The 15,833-nt window shown below is 40.7% G+C and overlaps 1 protein-coding gene and 1 non-coding gene across 2 annotated transcripts; both read left to right on the plus strand.

The window, feature by feature from the left end:
• The first annotated feature begins 517 nt into the window (after positions 1–517).
• atp5f1b (ATP synthase F1 subunit beta) lies at positions 518–14,877 on the plus strand. The gene is made up of 10 exons (XM_069935300.1): positions 518–687; positions 5,885–6,067; positions 6,257–6,431; positions 8,068–8,189; positions 8,771–8,955; positions 10,464–10,622; positions 10,720–10,842; positions 11,034–11,246; positions 14,296–14,497; positions 14,605–14,877. Exons 1-10 carry the CDS (start codon positions 588–590, stop codon positions 14,700–14,702), a joined length of 1,560 nt encoding a protein of 519 aa, XP_069791401.1. The 5' UTR covers positions 518–587; the 3' UTR covers positions 14,703–14,877.
• LOC138762567 (small nucleolar RNA SNORD59) lies at positions 10,889–10,959 on the plus strand. The gene has a single exon (XR_011356965.1). It is a non-coding gene; the product is annotated as a small nucleolar RNA SNORD59 (small nucleolar RNA).
• Positions 14,878–15,833: the final 956 nt, after the last annotated feature.

Below are 15,833 nucleotides of genomic sequence, written 5' to 3' on the forward strand. Positions count from 1 at the left end.
TTTCAGCTCGCCCACAATGCATTTTTTTGGTTTTGGTGCAAATTACTAATTGGAATCATGGACCTTTAATTGCTACAACAGGACCAAAACATTCAGATATATATAGTGAATGAATCAAAAGGTATTGCAGCTGCTGAATAAGATCTGTCATCCACCAAGTTCTCATTCAAATTTCTACCCAATCATTACACCTAACGTTCGTTGGATTTTTAAATATAGAGAGTGCAATGAGATTTCAACGCCCCTTCTCAGAGGAAAGGCTGGGACCGTTCGACCTTTCACCAAACACAGCCACTCAACAATTTCCGACTCCACGGCCTCAGCCTGACCTCTCCCGTCCGTCCGTCCGTCCGTCCCCCCCGGAAGCAGATCACGCACCACCTCACGCTTACCCCAGCGGCGCGTTGCCGTCGGCGCGCTTCCGTGGGCGCGCGACGCTCTGGGCCTTGAAGTCAAGCGCCGGCCGTCTCCACGTGATCGCCGGCCGCCTGGACCGGGCGGCGCCTGCGCACTGGCGGGGCCCAGCCTCTCTCTATATAGAGGACGTCCGTTGCTCGTCCTCCTCGACTCCTCGGCCGCCGTTCGCCATGTTGGGAGCCGTGGGACGGTGCAGCAGGGGCGCGCTGCGGGCCCTCCGACCTGCAATCCAGCCGGGATCGGGTGCTGCTGCCGGTGCCCTCTATTCCCGTAGGTATCTGGCGCTGGGCTTCGATTTTCTTTTCTCTCTCGCTTGCGTCCGATCACAGCAACGGGTGTCGGGTTTTCCCCGACCCGGCCCTGAGACCCGTTCCTGCGCAGTCGGGAGTCGAACTTCCCCCTTCATGCGCCGAGGAGCCGCTGGTGGTGGTGGTGGTGGCGGGAACCATAACGGGGAGCCGTGCTTCCTTTGACCTTTCCCCGCCCTGAGATCGTGGGCCCGAGGCCTAGTGGCCTCTCGATGTCGCATCCTCTCCTCCCTCCGGGTTTATTTCGGGGGGGGGGGGGGGGACGACGACGATTCATCGGCTTAATATCTGGGTGTCTGTTGAATTCGTCTACATCCACACGTTACTTTTGTGTTCAGGCGATTTAAAAAAAGACTCCCTTAATTTCACCTCGGGCTTGGGCCTTTCACCTTGAAACTTGACTGCAGGACATCGGTTGTGGTATTTTCCATGATTTTATTCGTGGCTCGACTTGAGCAGGAAGAAGCTCATTCCATTTTAGTAAAAATTCTGCCCACTAAAGGATTTCAATCTCCTTTCACTCGATTTCACATTTTGCACGCGAGCATTTTCGTTGGTGGGCAGTACATTTTTTTTTCTTCATGTGCTCGATTGTAGAAGGTAAATAAGGTTTTATGAAATTAGGATGTTTCCTGTCAGAAATAAAACTTCTCACAAATGAGTCTCTTTAAAACTGATGACACGACAAGCTTTATTTACAAGTCTGCAGAGTTGGACTCAACTGGCTTCTCACCAGTTAAGCCCCGATACATACAGTGCATTGATTTTTATACCCTTATTGTTTGCCCTTCCCCTTCTTATTAATACTGTTTTAATTGGTTAGTATTTCAAAAGCATTCTAAGTACAACTGCATTATTAATTATCACGTTCGTTACGTACGCTGCGAACTCTACATACACTAAATTCTGTTTCTCACCCTTCTTCTCAATCTTTTGTCTCCTGCATGTCTCTCACTATGACCATGAAAAGATAGGTTTAAAAAAACATATCCAGCTGAACTTTTTGTCCTTGGCTGCTAGTAAGCTCCCTGTCCGTTCTGGCTTCCCTTTTTATGATTAATCATCACATTTTAACTTAAGCCATTTTAACCTAAATTCTCTATATATAACATTTCCTCTTAATTGGAGTGAAACTCTTTTTTTTTTAAAAAAGGAGCAAAAATCCTCTACACTCGAATCTACTGAATCCTTCTAATGCAGGAGAACATTTGGTGCACAATATATATATATGTATAGCGGTTTGTTACTGTTGATGACCTTTCCTAGTTGTGTAATCCTGCAACCTTTCTGGTACAAGTACTCCCGGACTCTCAATCTATGCGGCTTGTATCCATATGCACATCCGACTGAATTTTTATAAACTATATATAAGAGAAAAATATAGAAAACTTAGTTTATGTTGTATGTGACAAACTAACCAGCATATTAGGGCATGTAAGAACCAACATTTATTGCAACATTTAATAACAGGTGAAATAAAAATTGTATTTGGGTATTAGTCTGGTAAACCTACTAGCCCACCAGCACCAAAGTTCCATTCTTGCAATTCATCTAAAGTGCAAATAAGGTGCTCCCCGAGTTAATAACCTTAATTGGGATGGAATGGTCTGTCGTATCTTGAAATGGACACAAGTCAGAATTTTGCCCATGCATGTGGCGTACCCAAGTCTTAAAGCAAACTTTTTAATCAAATGTATTTGACAAACTAACCGGGGTAAAGGGCAAATTCTACGTACGTACTTTGTGAGTCAGCACCGCGAGGCCCATAGGTTGGGCACGGCCATCTTGATTTCTGTGTCCATGTGTGAGTCTTCGGTTGACGCATGCGTGGCGAGTTTGTTGTTTGGAGTTCGGTTGGCATATTCGCTAGAGTTCAGGGCATGAATTCAATATCACTCATGCGCCAACTGAAGACATGCATGCGCATAGGAATCAAGATGGCCGCACCCAGCCTATGAGCCTCGCGGTGCCTACTCACAAAGTATGTACGTAGAATTTGCCTTTTACATGCCCTGTATCCTTGTTACAGTTCGTCAAATACAACATTTGATTAAAAAGTTTGCTTTAAGACTTGGGTACACCACATGCAAGGGCAAAATTCTGACTTGTGTCCATTTCAAGATGCGACAGATCATTCCATCCCAATTAAGGTTATTAACTCGGGGAGTACCTGTATTTGCACTTTAGATGAATTGCAAGAATGGAACTTTGGTGTTGGTGGGTTAGTAGATTTACCAGACTAATACCTAAGTACAATTTTTATTTCACCTGTTTTACATGTTATTAAATTTTGCAATAAATTTAAATGGGGGTGAAATATACAGGCATTTGGGGTTTGGTTGCAAATTTTGCTTGTGTAATTGACCTGTGTTCTGAACACATGGTGTTCCTGATCCCTTCTCTGCTGCTACACTCCACTTGCATTCTGGTTCAAATTTAGGACTAGAGTGGACAGTTAAAGATTTAATTTATTGTCATTGACGTAAAACAATGTCATATTACAAGAATTTGCTTTTGCCTGCTGTAACGCAGACAGATTTGCCATCGGCAGAAATTGCCTGAAACACCTCTTACAGACTTAAAGCAAAAGAGAGTCCCCCATTTTTTTCTCTCTTCCCCCCCCCCCCAACCACCACCAGCAGAGACAGTGTCCATAGATTCGCCTCCAGCATGTCTGCAACCACACACTGGGTCCAGTCCAAACTATTTGCAACCCGAGCTCCAGATCTGACATGGTCAGAAACTCTTCAGCATACCCTTGCATCCCAGTACTGATACTTTGTACTCCTTCAGCCAGTTTCGAGCCCGTCTTCAGCAGCCCCCAGCCTCCATGGGTTTCTTGCCTTGATTCTTCAGCAGCCCGCTGCATGTGTGGGTCTTCAGCTGCAGAGCCCCATCACTTGTCTGCTGCTGTGGTCACTGTTCTGTGAGTCTTCTCCTCAGATGAGGGATGGTCATCCCATTTTCTGGTGCCCTGTGCCAGTCGTCCGCTCCCCTGGAGTCTGCAACCCCTCATGGCTTCTGCTGATCATCTTGGGTGCAGACCCCGCGGTCGTGGGATTTTAAATTAAACTACTGTCAGCTCATTTAACAATGCAGAGCTAACGGCAGTTGTCTGGGTGGTTGAATCCCATGGGAGCAGTGTATCCCCACTTCTGGCTCCCCATGGGTCCCTACTGGCAGCCGTCCTGCAATTGTCATGAACATTTGGATATCAGATTATTGAACTCCAACAACTTCCAGGTATTTGCTCAGAATTGCAAAGGGTACTTTAAATTCTTTGGCTTGGCTTCGCGGACAGGAAAATGGTCACCTATGTAATTACTGCTTTTTGTTGAGCTTTCTTATTTGTATTTTATCAGCTCTCCCTCCAAGTATTTGGTCAATTTATAAGTTTTCACTGGAATTCTAGTAATCTAGCATTCCTTCAAAATGACTTGGGTTTAATTTGATTTTCAATTCAAATTTTTAATATGCAGTACAGTTCATTTTTTTTCAGCTTGAATTTTTATGCATCTATAATCTCATGTGGACTGAGTGGTAAATGGGTATAAAGTAGCAGGGCAGTAATTCTCACTGAATTTCAAAAGAACATTAGGTAAATTCAATGTGGATTTATGAAAGGGAATGAGTGAGAACTCAAATTTTTCTGGGTTTATGCTATCACAAGATATAGGAGCAGTAGACCCATTGGCCTATCGAGTCTGCTCTGCCATTCTAATCATGAGCTGAATCCATCCTCCCACTCAATCCCATTCCCCAGCTTCTCATTACCTTGATGCCCTGACTAATCAAATACTTGTCAATCGTTGCCTTAAATACTCCCAGTGACCTCTCTTCCACAGATGCCTGTTTCAGCATTCGAAATGCCTCTGAGGTTCCCCCCTCATCTTTGTTCTTCAGTGAGTACAGTCCAGAGGTGACGATCATTCCTCATATGCTATCGTTCCTGGTATCACTCTCGAAAATCTTCTCTGAACCCTCTCCAATGCCAATTTTCTCAAATAAGGAACCCCAAACTCTACTCCCATGTGAGATCTCACCAGTGCTGTCGAGTCTCAACATCACATTCCTGCTCCTGTGTGCTATTCTTCTAGAAATGAATGTCAATGTTGCAGTTGCCTATTTCATCACTGTCTCAACCTGGAATCAACTTTAGGGTCTCTTGCTTGAGGAATCTCAATTCCCTTTGCACCTCAGAATTTTGAATTTTATCCCTATTTAAATAATAGTCTATTTGAGTGAGAACAAGTGGGTATGAGTTTGGATCTTCAGGCCTTTTCTGAAGTCTCACAAGAGGTTTGCAAAATTAAAGCAGATTAAGTTTGGGCATGTGATAATTGTACTGGCAGCATACTGAATCCCCCAGTGGCTTAAGTAATTTCAGAGAGAAAGAGAGAAAATGTATGGTGGATGAGTATATTGCAGATCAATGTAGTTATTCACTTTGATAAGAAAAGCAGGACCTGGATTGTACATTACAGAAAACTAACCCCCAGCATCAGTTTAAAAAAAAATTAGAAGGCAAATGTTATCTTGGCATTCATTGTTAGGGATTTTGAGTGCAGGAGCAAGTACGCCTTGCTAGTTATATGGCAAGTCTTTTGTTTCTATACTAAAGAAGAGTATATCTTTCATTGAAGGAAGACAGGAAAGTTTTATCAGTCGAGTAAAGTTTTCAAACAAAGATGTTGGCTGCTCCAGCTCCAGGATACTGGTATTTGAATGTACAAAATTCTGAAGGGGAGGAGAGACTGGAAGTGAGGAAGGTGTTTCTCCTCACTGGGAAAATCTTCAAGTCTCACGCTGAGACATTTTAGGAGAGAGAAATTTCTTCATTCTGAGGGTGGCAAACCCATGGAGTTACACAGATAGTAGGAAGTAATGTTGCAGAATGTTTAAGAATACAGCTTTCTGGGTGCAAGGGATCACTGGGTATATGGAAAGCCTGATTATGGCATTTGAGTTTGAACAGCTGAAAAAGCTCATGGCTGCTTATTGCTCTGTTCCTGTGGCAAAATGGGAAAAATAATCAGCTGATGACAATTCAAGGTTAGATTTCATGTACATAGCCATATGTGTCTGAAATGTGTATTCCTACTGGAATAACTGGATATAGCTGGGTGCTGTAATTTGTACATTTTGTTCCCCTACTGCAGGCCGAAACTATGTTGCTCAAGCAAATCCATCTGCTAAGGAAGGTTTGCCAAAAGGACGAATTGTTGCAGTTATTGGAGCTGTGGTTGATGTCCAGTTTGATGAAGGGCTTCCTCCAATCTTGAATGCTCTAGATGTGATGGGTCGTGAGAGCAGGCTTGTGCTGGAAGTAGCCCAGCATCTTGGTGAGCATGAGTTAATTTTAACATTTCAAATGAGAACTCGATGACGAGACATCATTGACTTTCGTTCTTCTGAAATGTCTGAAGAGCAATTACTATCTGAGAGAAATATTTTTATAGCAAACACAATTATATTTTTATAACAATCATATTTTCCCTTGTGTTGTGACTAACAAACTTAAATCTCTGCAGGTGAGAGCACTGTACGAACAATTGCTATGGATGGTACTGAAGGATTGGTGCGTGGGCAACAAGTTTTGGATACTGGTGCTCCCATCAGAATTCCAGTTGGGCCAGAAACTCTTGGTAGAATTATGAATGTCATTGGTGCACCAATTGATGAGAGGGGACCAATCACCACAAAACAGTAAGTAGGTTTTGTACTTATTTGCACATATGTTTGCATTTGATTTCTTGACTTAAATTTGGATTTATATGCACCCCTGTACAGGACACTTTTCTTTTGGTATAGCTTTTGCACATTAAAGGGCTATTTTATTTTAAAGTATTAAATTCAGGAATAAACCATACTGGCTGGTCTCCGTTTTGAACTTTAATGCTTACTGTAAAAATTTAGTAGTCATTAGCCATTCAAGTAATTGGAAGCTTTTTAATTCTCCGTAAATATGACTTTTGGCATTCTAGTCTGTGCTGATTTCCTTAAAAGGGATTCTGTTTTATTGAAGTGAATACGGAGCCTGAGCTGAGAATTTTTGGAAAGTCACTGGATAAATAGGGAAAATGTAGAAAATATTTGGTTATAATATATAATTGACCAAATCTAGTATCTGGTTTCTCAAATAACAAATGACAAACTTGAATATAGCATTTATTTTTGCTCTTCGTAGCTAATTGTAAACTAGCCTTGTTGGTAACGTTTGAACTGAAGGAATATATTTAACATGTAAATTAAGTCACCGTGCAGGTGATTGTAATGTTGGAAATAGCAATATTTAAAATACAAGGGTGTAAAGAATTTATTAAATCACCAGCTTGGTTTGCAAGGATGCTTTTTTTTTGCCTTTTATTGGGCGGCACTTAAAATGGAAATATACAGCTAATAATTCAACATATTTCACTACCACTCCAGTGTCACCCAATTCAATGGTGTTTAGAATAATAAATTACCTACAGAATCAATGGTGGGGGGAGGGACTTTTAAACTGGCATGCCCTTAAAAATCAGACATGCTTCAGCTTGGATTTAGTCTTTCAATTAGGGTGCATTTCTACTTTTGTGACAGCTACCTGGTTTTAAAGGAATGGATTTGAAGAGTTGATCTGATTTACAGTATTGTGTTCAAATTGTTTTGCTTTCTGCATATTATCTATATGGACACAATTGGGTGCACATTTTCATTTATGAATAATTATACTTATTGATGTTAAATGTAATTTGCTTCTTTTGTACCTGCATCAGTACCAAATAATTGAGTAAATTAACTGGAGCCTTGCTCTTAATTCCCCAAATGCTCTTAACTGCATACGGTTTTGGAGCAGTTCAATTATTTTGGGTTGCTTCGGTTCCACTTGTTTTGTGAAGTCAAATTTAAAATTTGCTTAATTTGGATACTCGATGTTAATATTTGAAAGCAGATTCAGCCTCCTGTGCCCTCGAGGCCTTTTGTAGAAGAGGTATGTAAGCCTGCTTGTTGAGTGCAGGCCACAATCTGTTCTGAATGTGCTTATACAACAGTTGCGAGTGAGAATGATAACTTTAGGAACTTAAAGTTTTAAATATAAATTTATTTTTTTAGTTGATTAATTTTTTATTGATAATTTCTTGGCAATGCCTACTAGTTGTGCATGTAGATTTCATTTTAGAATAATTACTTGCACAAGAAACAATGTTCAATATGTGTAAATGGCCAGATGTTTTTGAATTGATCCAGTTGATTTGCAGATTTTGTATTAATCCATTCATTTCTTGTGCTGTTTTCATTCTGTGGATGGGGTTTCAGAATCAGGTTTATTGTCATGGACGTGAAACTTGTTCACCCCTAGATATGCTGCAATTCATGCTGAAGCTCCTGAATTTGTGGAAATGAGTGTTGAACAGGAGATCTTAGTGACTGGCATCAAAGTTGTGGACCTGCTGGCTCCCTATGCCAAGGGTGGGAAAATTGGTAAGTGTAGTCTCTTTTTAGATTTATTTGTTCAATAAACTGTTGATACTTACGATTAATCCAGCAACCTTTGATATCGCTGCATTCTTTCCTTTACTACCATAATGGTAGAAAATTAATGTATTTTAAATTGGCCTTTTGGCCTAACATCTCTTGGGCTCTGGAAAATTTGATTCCTGTTGAGGATATTAAATTGTATTGCTCTATCAAACCGATCTGTTAAAATTGTCATAATTACTCTTTTTAAAATTTAATATACAGTGGGAGGATTGTCAGCATGTATTTGTGCAGTCATAAATATGTTAAATAGAGCTACCTTAAAGCTCCCTAAGTTTTGTAATCTGAGTTGTACAAAGCTTACAATGCTACTCCTGTATGCAACCCTAAATGTACTGAAAATATTAATCCAAAGGACTTTGGGAACCATTTAGCTAGCTTTAAACAATTGATCATAATTTATATTGGATTTAATTCAAAAAGGCTTTGCAACTTAAAGAAAATTTATGACCAAAGCAAGTTATTGTAACTGTATTTTGTTGGTAGTGAATATAGGCTTAGGCTTACAACCTGTCCCTGTCTAGGTCTCTTTGGTGGTGCTGGTGTTGGTAAGACTGTACTGATCATGGAACTTATTAACAACGTTGCCAAAGCCCATGGTGGCTACTCTGTGTTTGCTGGAGTCGGAGAACGTACCCGTGAAGGGAATGATTTGTACCATGAAATGATTGAATCTGGTGTCATCAATCTGAAAGATGCATCTTCCAAGGTAATTGTTTAAATGTTGTACAATTTTGCTTTTCTTTTAAGTGGGCATAATGTTTCATCAAAACTGAATATTTAAAACACTAAGCAAATATGGTATTGTAAATACTATGTTGGTATTGAAGGCAAGAGTAATAAAGATGGTGCTTATGGGAAAGGGGGTTGATAAACTTTAGTTTCAGGGCTGTGGCGTGAATCTTTGATCTATAAGGCTGTAAAGTGTCTTGATTAAACATCAAGAGGTAGAGAAAATAATCAGAGGGGTAGAGATTAAGCTCTTGATATTAATATAATTGCTCCTAAGTTAATGAACTATGGTCAAGTTTATAGGTACAGGTACAACCTGACAAAATGGCATTCTCTGGTCCTTGATTCAAAGCATGCAGATATACAACCAGATATAACACATACAAACAATACATATGTAGGACAAGTATTCATATATACAAATAAATATTGTTTCAGGAATAGGAGTCTCAGATGGTTAGTGCAAGCCATTCATTTGGTCATTCAGCATTTTCCCTGCCCATGGGAAGAAGCTGTTTTTCAGCCTGGTGGTGCTGGCTCTGATACTCCTGTCTCTTTCACAATGAGAGCAGCTAAAAGATGCTTTGTGTGGAGTGAAATAAATGATTTTGCATACCCTTTTCAGACAACAATTCTGGTAGATCATGTCATTTGGGGGTGAGTGGAGAGACTCCAGTGATCTTCTCTGCCACACTTATGGCCCTGTGAATTGACCTCCAGTCCATTTTTCTGGAGCAACTGTACCACATTGTGATGAGCTGGCCACGAGGCTCTCGATAGAGCTTCTGTCGAAGGTTGATATGGTAGCCTTGCCTGCTTCAGTCTTCAGGAAGTGGTCGCTTATGTGCCTTCCTGATAAGTGATAGGCCATGATAGGCACTAGTTAAGTGGACTCCAAGAAACTTGGAGTTCTCTGTGCTCCACTACAGAGTTGTTGATATGTAGTGGTGGGTGTTTGTTCCTTGTCCTGTAGTCCACAGTCATCTCCTTCATCTTGACAATGTTGAGACTTGGGTTTTTACTTTTGCGCCGTATCGTGACATTTTCCACTAGTTTCAAGTACAGGTGACCCATGTGTTGCAACATTTCGGAAATTGAAATTCCCCCTTGGAATTCAAAATCATTACCAAATACGAGGTATGGAATAAGAAATTGTTCTTATGGGCAAGGGCACATTTTTCTTGATGAATGTGTGAAAATGATTTTGTGTTGAGGATAGTTGCGACTGTTTTCTAGGAATGCCACCCTCTCCCCTTGTAACACATGGGTTGTCTATAGTGAACATGTAGAATTTGAGATGCAAATAATTATGTTGTGAGTAAATTGCAGAAAGAATAGTAGGAGAGCTGGAGGGTCATGTTGAATATAGATACTGGGCACTAATGTAGACTTTTGAATAAAAGGTCACACTTTGTAAAATCTTGTGCTTTAGATTTTAACAGTTGTGGAAGTCTTTGCCTGTCACTTTCCATTTTTTCCCATTAGGTGGCACTTGTATATGGTCAGATGAATGAGCCACCTGGTGCCCGTGCTCGAGTGGCACTGACAGGACTAACTGTTGCTGAATACTTCCGTGATCAGGAAGGTCAAGATGTGTTGCTGTTCATTGACAACATTTTTAGGTTCACCCAGGCAGGTTCAGAGGTAAGTCTGTTACCGGTTAAATAGGTTTGATTGTGACATACCTTAAAGCTTTTAAATGATATTTAAGCAAATAGTAGAGTTCTTTTATAATCTTCAGGTATCTGCTCTGCTTGGCCGTATTCCTTCTGCAGTAGGTTATCAGCCAACTCTGGCCACTGACATGGGTACTATGCAAGAGCGAATCACCACCACAAAGAAAGGATCGATCACATCAGTGCAGGTAACAAAAAACCGAACGAATGAACCCTTGATTCTTTTTATTAATTGTCCAGTGATGATGTCAAATTGACTTTCGTTCTCCTGAATGAAATGAAGCAACATTTTATTAATCTGAGGTTCCTTTCTAAATACCAAGATTATTTTTAATTAAAACCTGATTCATACAGCCAAACTTTTTTTTTGCTTTTGCAGGCTATCTATGTACCAGCTGATGATTTGACTGACCCTGCACCTGCTACTACCTTTGCTCACTTGGATGCTACAACTGTACTCTCACGTGCAATTGCTGAATTAGGTATATATCCAGCTGTAGACCCACTGGATTCCACTTCACGTATTATGGATCCCAATATTGTTGGACACGAACACTATGATGTGGCTCGTGGTGTTCAGAAAATACTGCAGGTTTGTACTTTTTTTAATTTGAAGAAACCTTTTAAGATTTACTATAATATTGCCCAATACGTTGCAGCATTTATTATTTGGAGTTTGAATGGAACGAATAATGATGCGTAAAGGTGAAGGGAGAATATTTTAATTTTAAGTTTGGATGACAAAAGATATTTGGCCACTGCCATGGGTACTATGCAAGAGCGAAACGCCACCACAAAGATAGGATCGATCACATCAGTGCAGGTAAACAAAAAAAGAATGAACCCTTGATTCTTTTTATCAGTTGTCCAATAGTGATGTCAAATTGACTTTGTTCTCCTGAATGAAATGAATTAATCTGGGGTTCCTTTCTAAATACCAAGATTATTTTTAATTAAAACTTGATTCATGATTCATACAGCTATAATTGTGGGGCGTGCGTGGCAAATACATATAAAATACCTTGAATTTCCTTAATCCTACTTGCCAGTGAAATTTTATTTCCCTATTTAAGTTCTTTTTACCTCGCTACACTTACCTCCATGAATGCAGTGCGTCCGCATTCGATGTGCCTTGAGCAATTCTCCCCAACTCTAGTATCAGGGCCAAGGGAAGGCCCTACTAAGGATCTATGAATAGGAAACTGTTTGGAGCAGCTCTAAAGGGGCAGGTTGATGACATTGTCAACCCAGGAGCCTAACTGCTGCTGGGCACAGACGGCCGGACGGCAGTGGTGTCCTGCTCAGCACCCCTGCCAAACACTGGCAGCCAGACCCAGAGCAAACACAAGAGCTCAGCAACCTGCTTCAATGACCAGACGTGCATGAAAGTTTAAATTTCTCATTGCTGGTGCCAAGCAATCTTGGCTTTTCGGCACTGTTTGACACTTTTCCAAGAAACAGCTGACTATGTTGCCCATAATCTCCCACACAGCTGGAACCATTGGTTGATAGGGTGGTTCCAGCTGTATGAGGGGATTATGGGTAATGAAGTTGGCCATCGCTCAGTGCATATGTGTCATGGTACCATTAGCCACACTGCATCAACACCTCAGCTGCCTCCAGGCTGAAAGGGGACATTGGAGCAGGCTTTTCTGGGCCTGCATGAGAAGGTAAGAAATGTGGAGACTGACTGAAAAGACCTTGTATTTTTTGGAACTCTTGTCTAATTTTTCCTTTTTTTGAAGCTTGCAAATCTCTTGCCATCTTTGTTTATCTTTCTCACAACTAAGTGGTCTTGAAATTTTATGAACTGGTTTTTAAAATACTCATGGATTTGGATTTGCCAATAGCAACTGCTGCTCCCATGCTATTCTCCCCAGGTTCAACCTTGCCTTCCCTGAATTTGACACTAAATCACCATCCCACAGGTCCAGACTTGTTTTATTCTATCTAGCACACAGATTTTTGTTGGGGCCCTCATCAACTCAGATTTAGTAAGTTTGCAGATTGAATGGAAAATAGTGATGAAATGGATCAGTGGGATGTTGGATAGACCATTTGCAGAAGTAATTTGACAAACTTGAAGTAATGGGTTTTAGGAAGTCACAGAATAAACTGATGTTTTAGCCCATCTGGCTCAAGTCTATAAATTTCTTGAGTGGTAACACTGGTAGATATGGTGGTGAAGGCATTATAGCATTCTTGCCTTTATAGTTAAGGCAGTGGTTCTCAACTTTCCACTCACTACCACTTTAAGTAATTCCTATGCCATCGGTGCTGTGTGATTAGGGAAGGTTGAGAATCACTACTGGACCCAATTATCACTGAAATATTTTGTTTGAGAAAAATTGTCATTGGCCCATTTCCTTTGGAGTTACAAAACTGTGCTTCAATATATTTTTGAGATTTGAGGGTTGGAATAGGGCAGGAAAAGTATTGTACACATTTGGTTGTGACCATAAAGCATATGGCCCTAATGTTCCTAAAGGATTTCCCAGGGTTCAAATGATTTGGAAAAAGCACTTCAAGTTGTCAGAATAAATTTTGCCTAATTTAAGAATTTGGTGGGAAGCTTGTTTGTGATGACTTTTGTGTGTGGCACACCTGCTTGATATTTAAAATGAAAGTTTCTGATCTTGTATTGCTAGGTACACAGTGTGAATTTCAAAGAATGGACCAATTCTTCAAAAGAGAAGTTTTGTCCAATTTAGTTATGTACAAGCATGTCAAAAGTAGCTGGTTTTCAACATAACCAGATGTTTTACTTCTATTCGTATTGTTGTAAAATGAAATTACATCAATTTGGCTGCATAGCTAAAGCCTAACTGAGAATTGCCAATCTTTAAATGTTACTTTATTCTTGAATTAATATTGTGTTTTCTGTTGCTCAAATAAAGGCATTTGACTAGGGCTGATTTACCTCGCTTGATTATTTCACCACTTCCATTAAGGTTAATTATTGAGAGCCTACAAGTATAAAAGGCAGAAAAGTAACGAAAAAAAAGAATAGGGCTCCTTAAAGATAAAGATCATATGTAGGAGATGGGTGAGGTACTTAACCAAGTGTTTTTCATCTGTACTGTACAGCAAGACATAGGAAAGTGAATAGTAATGTCTTGAAGAGAAGTCCAGATAACAAGTGTTGGTGGTATGGCAGAGAAATTTGCATCATTGTCCAGCATGGATGGAATGATGTGCCAGAAGACTGGTCATGACCAACATCTTAAAAAGATCATCAGTATGAACCAGGGAACTCCAGGCCAATGAGCTTATTACCATTCATGGATAAGTTACTGGAGTGGATTTTGAGACAGGTTATAAAGGCAAGGACTGATTGGAGATAGTCAATGTGGTTCTATGCATGGGTGATCATGCCTTGTGAATTTTCTTTTTGAAGCAATAATAAGATTAAGGATAGTGGCTAATATGGTTAAGGTTCTGCGTGGTAAACTTTGGATGGAGAATTGGCCCTGTGATCAGAGGTAGTGGAAGCTTGTTAGTCATATGAGGCTTGTGATCAGTAACATGTTGCAGGAATTGATGCTGATTGGCTAATGGCTATTGTGTGGCTCCCTATTAAAGTGCTGCTTTATTTATATTCTAGCATAATTAAACTAAGAGCAGAATTTGTTTTTCTTTAGGATTACAAGTCCTTGCAGGATATCATTGCTATCCTGGGTATGGATGAACTATCAGAAGAAGACAAGTTGACTGTGGCTCGTGCTCGTAAGATCCAGCGTTTCCTTTCTCAGCCTTTCCAGGTTGCGGAGGTGTTCACTGGTCATCTTGGAAAACTTGTGCCGCTTAAAGAGACCATTAAGGGATTTCAAATGATCCTTAAAGGTAATTTCGTACGCTTAAACTGAATTTTAATATTAACATTTGTCCCTATTGTGGGATAAATACTTGTTGGGCTTTTCCTTCATATTATTCATTTTACACATTTGCAGGTGAATATGATCATTTGCCTGAACAATCTTTCTACATGGTTGGACCTATTGAAGAAGCAGTTGCCAAGGCTCAGAAATTGGCAGAAGAGCACTCGTAATGGTGTAACAATCACTGTAACATTTATGAACGTCTTCAGATGTCTTCATGACAAAGATCAAAATGTTATTTAATGTTTTTACTAAAGAAGATGAATCTGGAATAAATATCTGAAACCATAATCAAAGATGCAATGATCACATCACATGACCAAAATAAATGTAACATCTGAGATATTTTATGGTTGTTCTGTTGGCAATCAATGCCAAGATTAATGGATACTTTAGTGGGGCGGGGTGTCCAAGTTAAAGATAAATTTCCCTTGGAGCAGAAGAGGCTGAGAGGTGGCCTTGTGGAAGTTGGAATATCATGAGCGGTAGAGATAAACTCTTATTTTCTGAGGCTGTGAATTTTTAACAGCACCCATGGATGTTCGTCCATCCAATTCGGGCCTTGTAGTCGAGCTTCCAGATGGCAGTGAAAACATTCGACAAGTCTGTTTGCCTGAGGATGGTAGGCCATGGTGTGGTGTGCTGCAGAACTTGGCTAGGTTGGACCAGAGCAAGGATATGAACTGGGCTCTTCGGTCTAAGGGTTAGATCAGGATGCCAAAGCATGCAACCCAAGTGGACAAGAAAGCTGGCCCAAGTCTTTGTCATGGGCAGATGTATTGTTTCTGGCCAGCAGGTAAAACAGTCGACTATTGTAAATAAATACTGTATACCTTAGCTCACGGGGAGTGTTTGGGCCAACGATGTATAGGTGCACGTGGTCAAACTGGCATTGCGCAGTCCACGCAAGTCTTGGCCCATAGAATTGCGTCGCAGTGGAAGCTGTGCAGCACAAACTGTCAGACAGCAGGTGGACCGTAGACCTTATCAAAGGACATGACAAGCCATGAATTTGATAGAACACTTGCTGTCACCAGGTCGTGGTTAGGATACATCTGGGGAAGCCTGTGAGGTTGGGCCCCCAGTGAAGGACAGAAATCATTGAGCTTCAAGCTGGTGATGGCAGTTCGGTAGGCCTGGATATCTGCATCCTCCACTTGGTCTGGTCAGTTGAGCAACGTAGAGTCCTCCTGAGATAGCAAAGATAGCCAGTCTGGACAGCACGTCAGCCACAATGTTAGACTTGCCTGAAACGTGCCAAATGTTCATTGTGTATTCCGTAATGTAGGAGAGGTGTCGTT

The sequence above is a fragment of the Narcine bancroftii genome, chromosome 4, assembly GCF_036971445.1.
Source record: "Narcine bancroftii isolate sNarBan1 chromosome 4, sNarBan1.hap1, whole genome shotgun sequence".
Lineage (NCBI taxonomy): Eukaryota > Metazoa > Chordata > Chondrichthyes > Torpediniformes > Narcinidae > Narcine > Narcine bancroftii.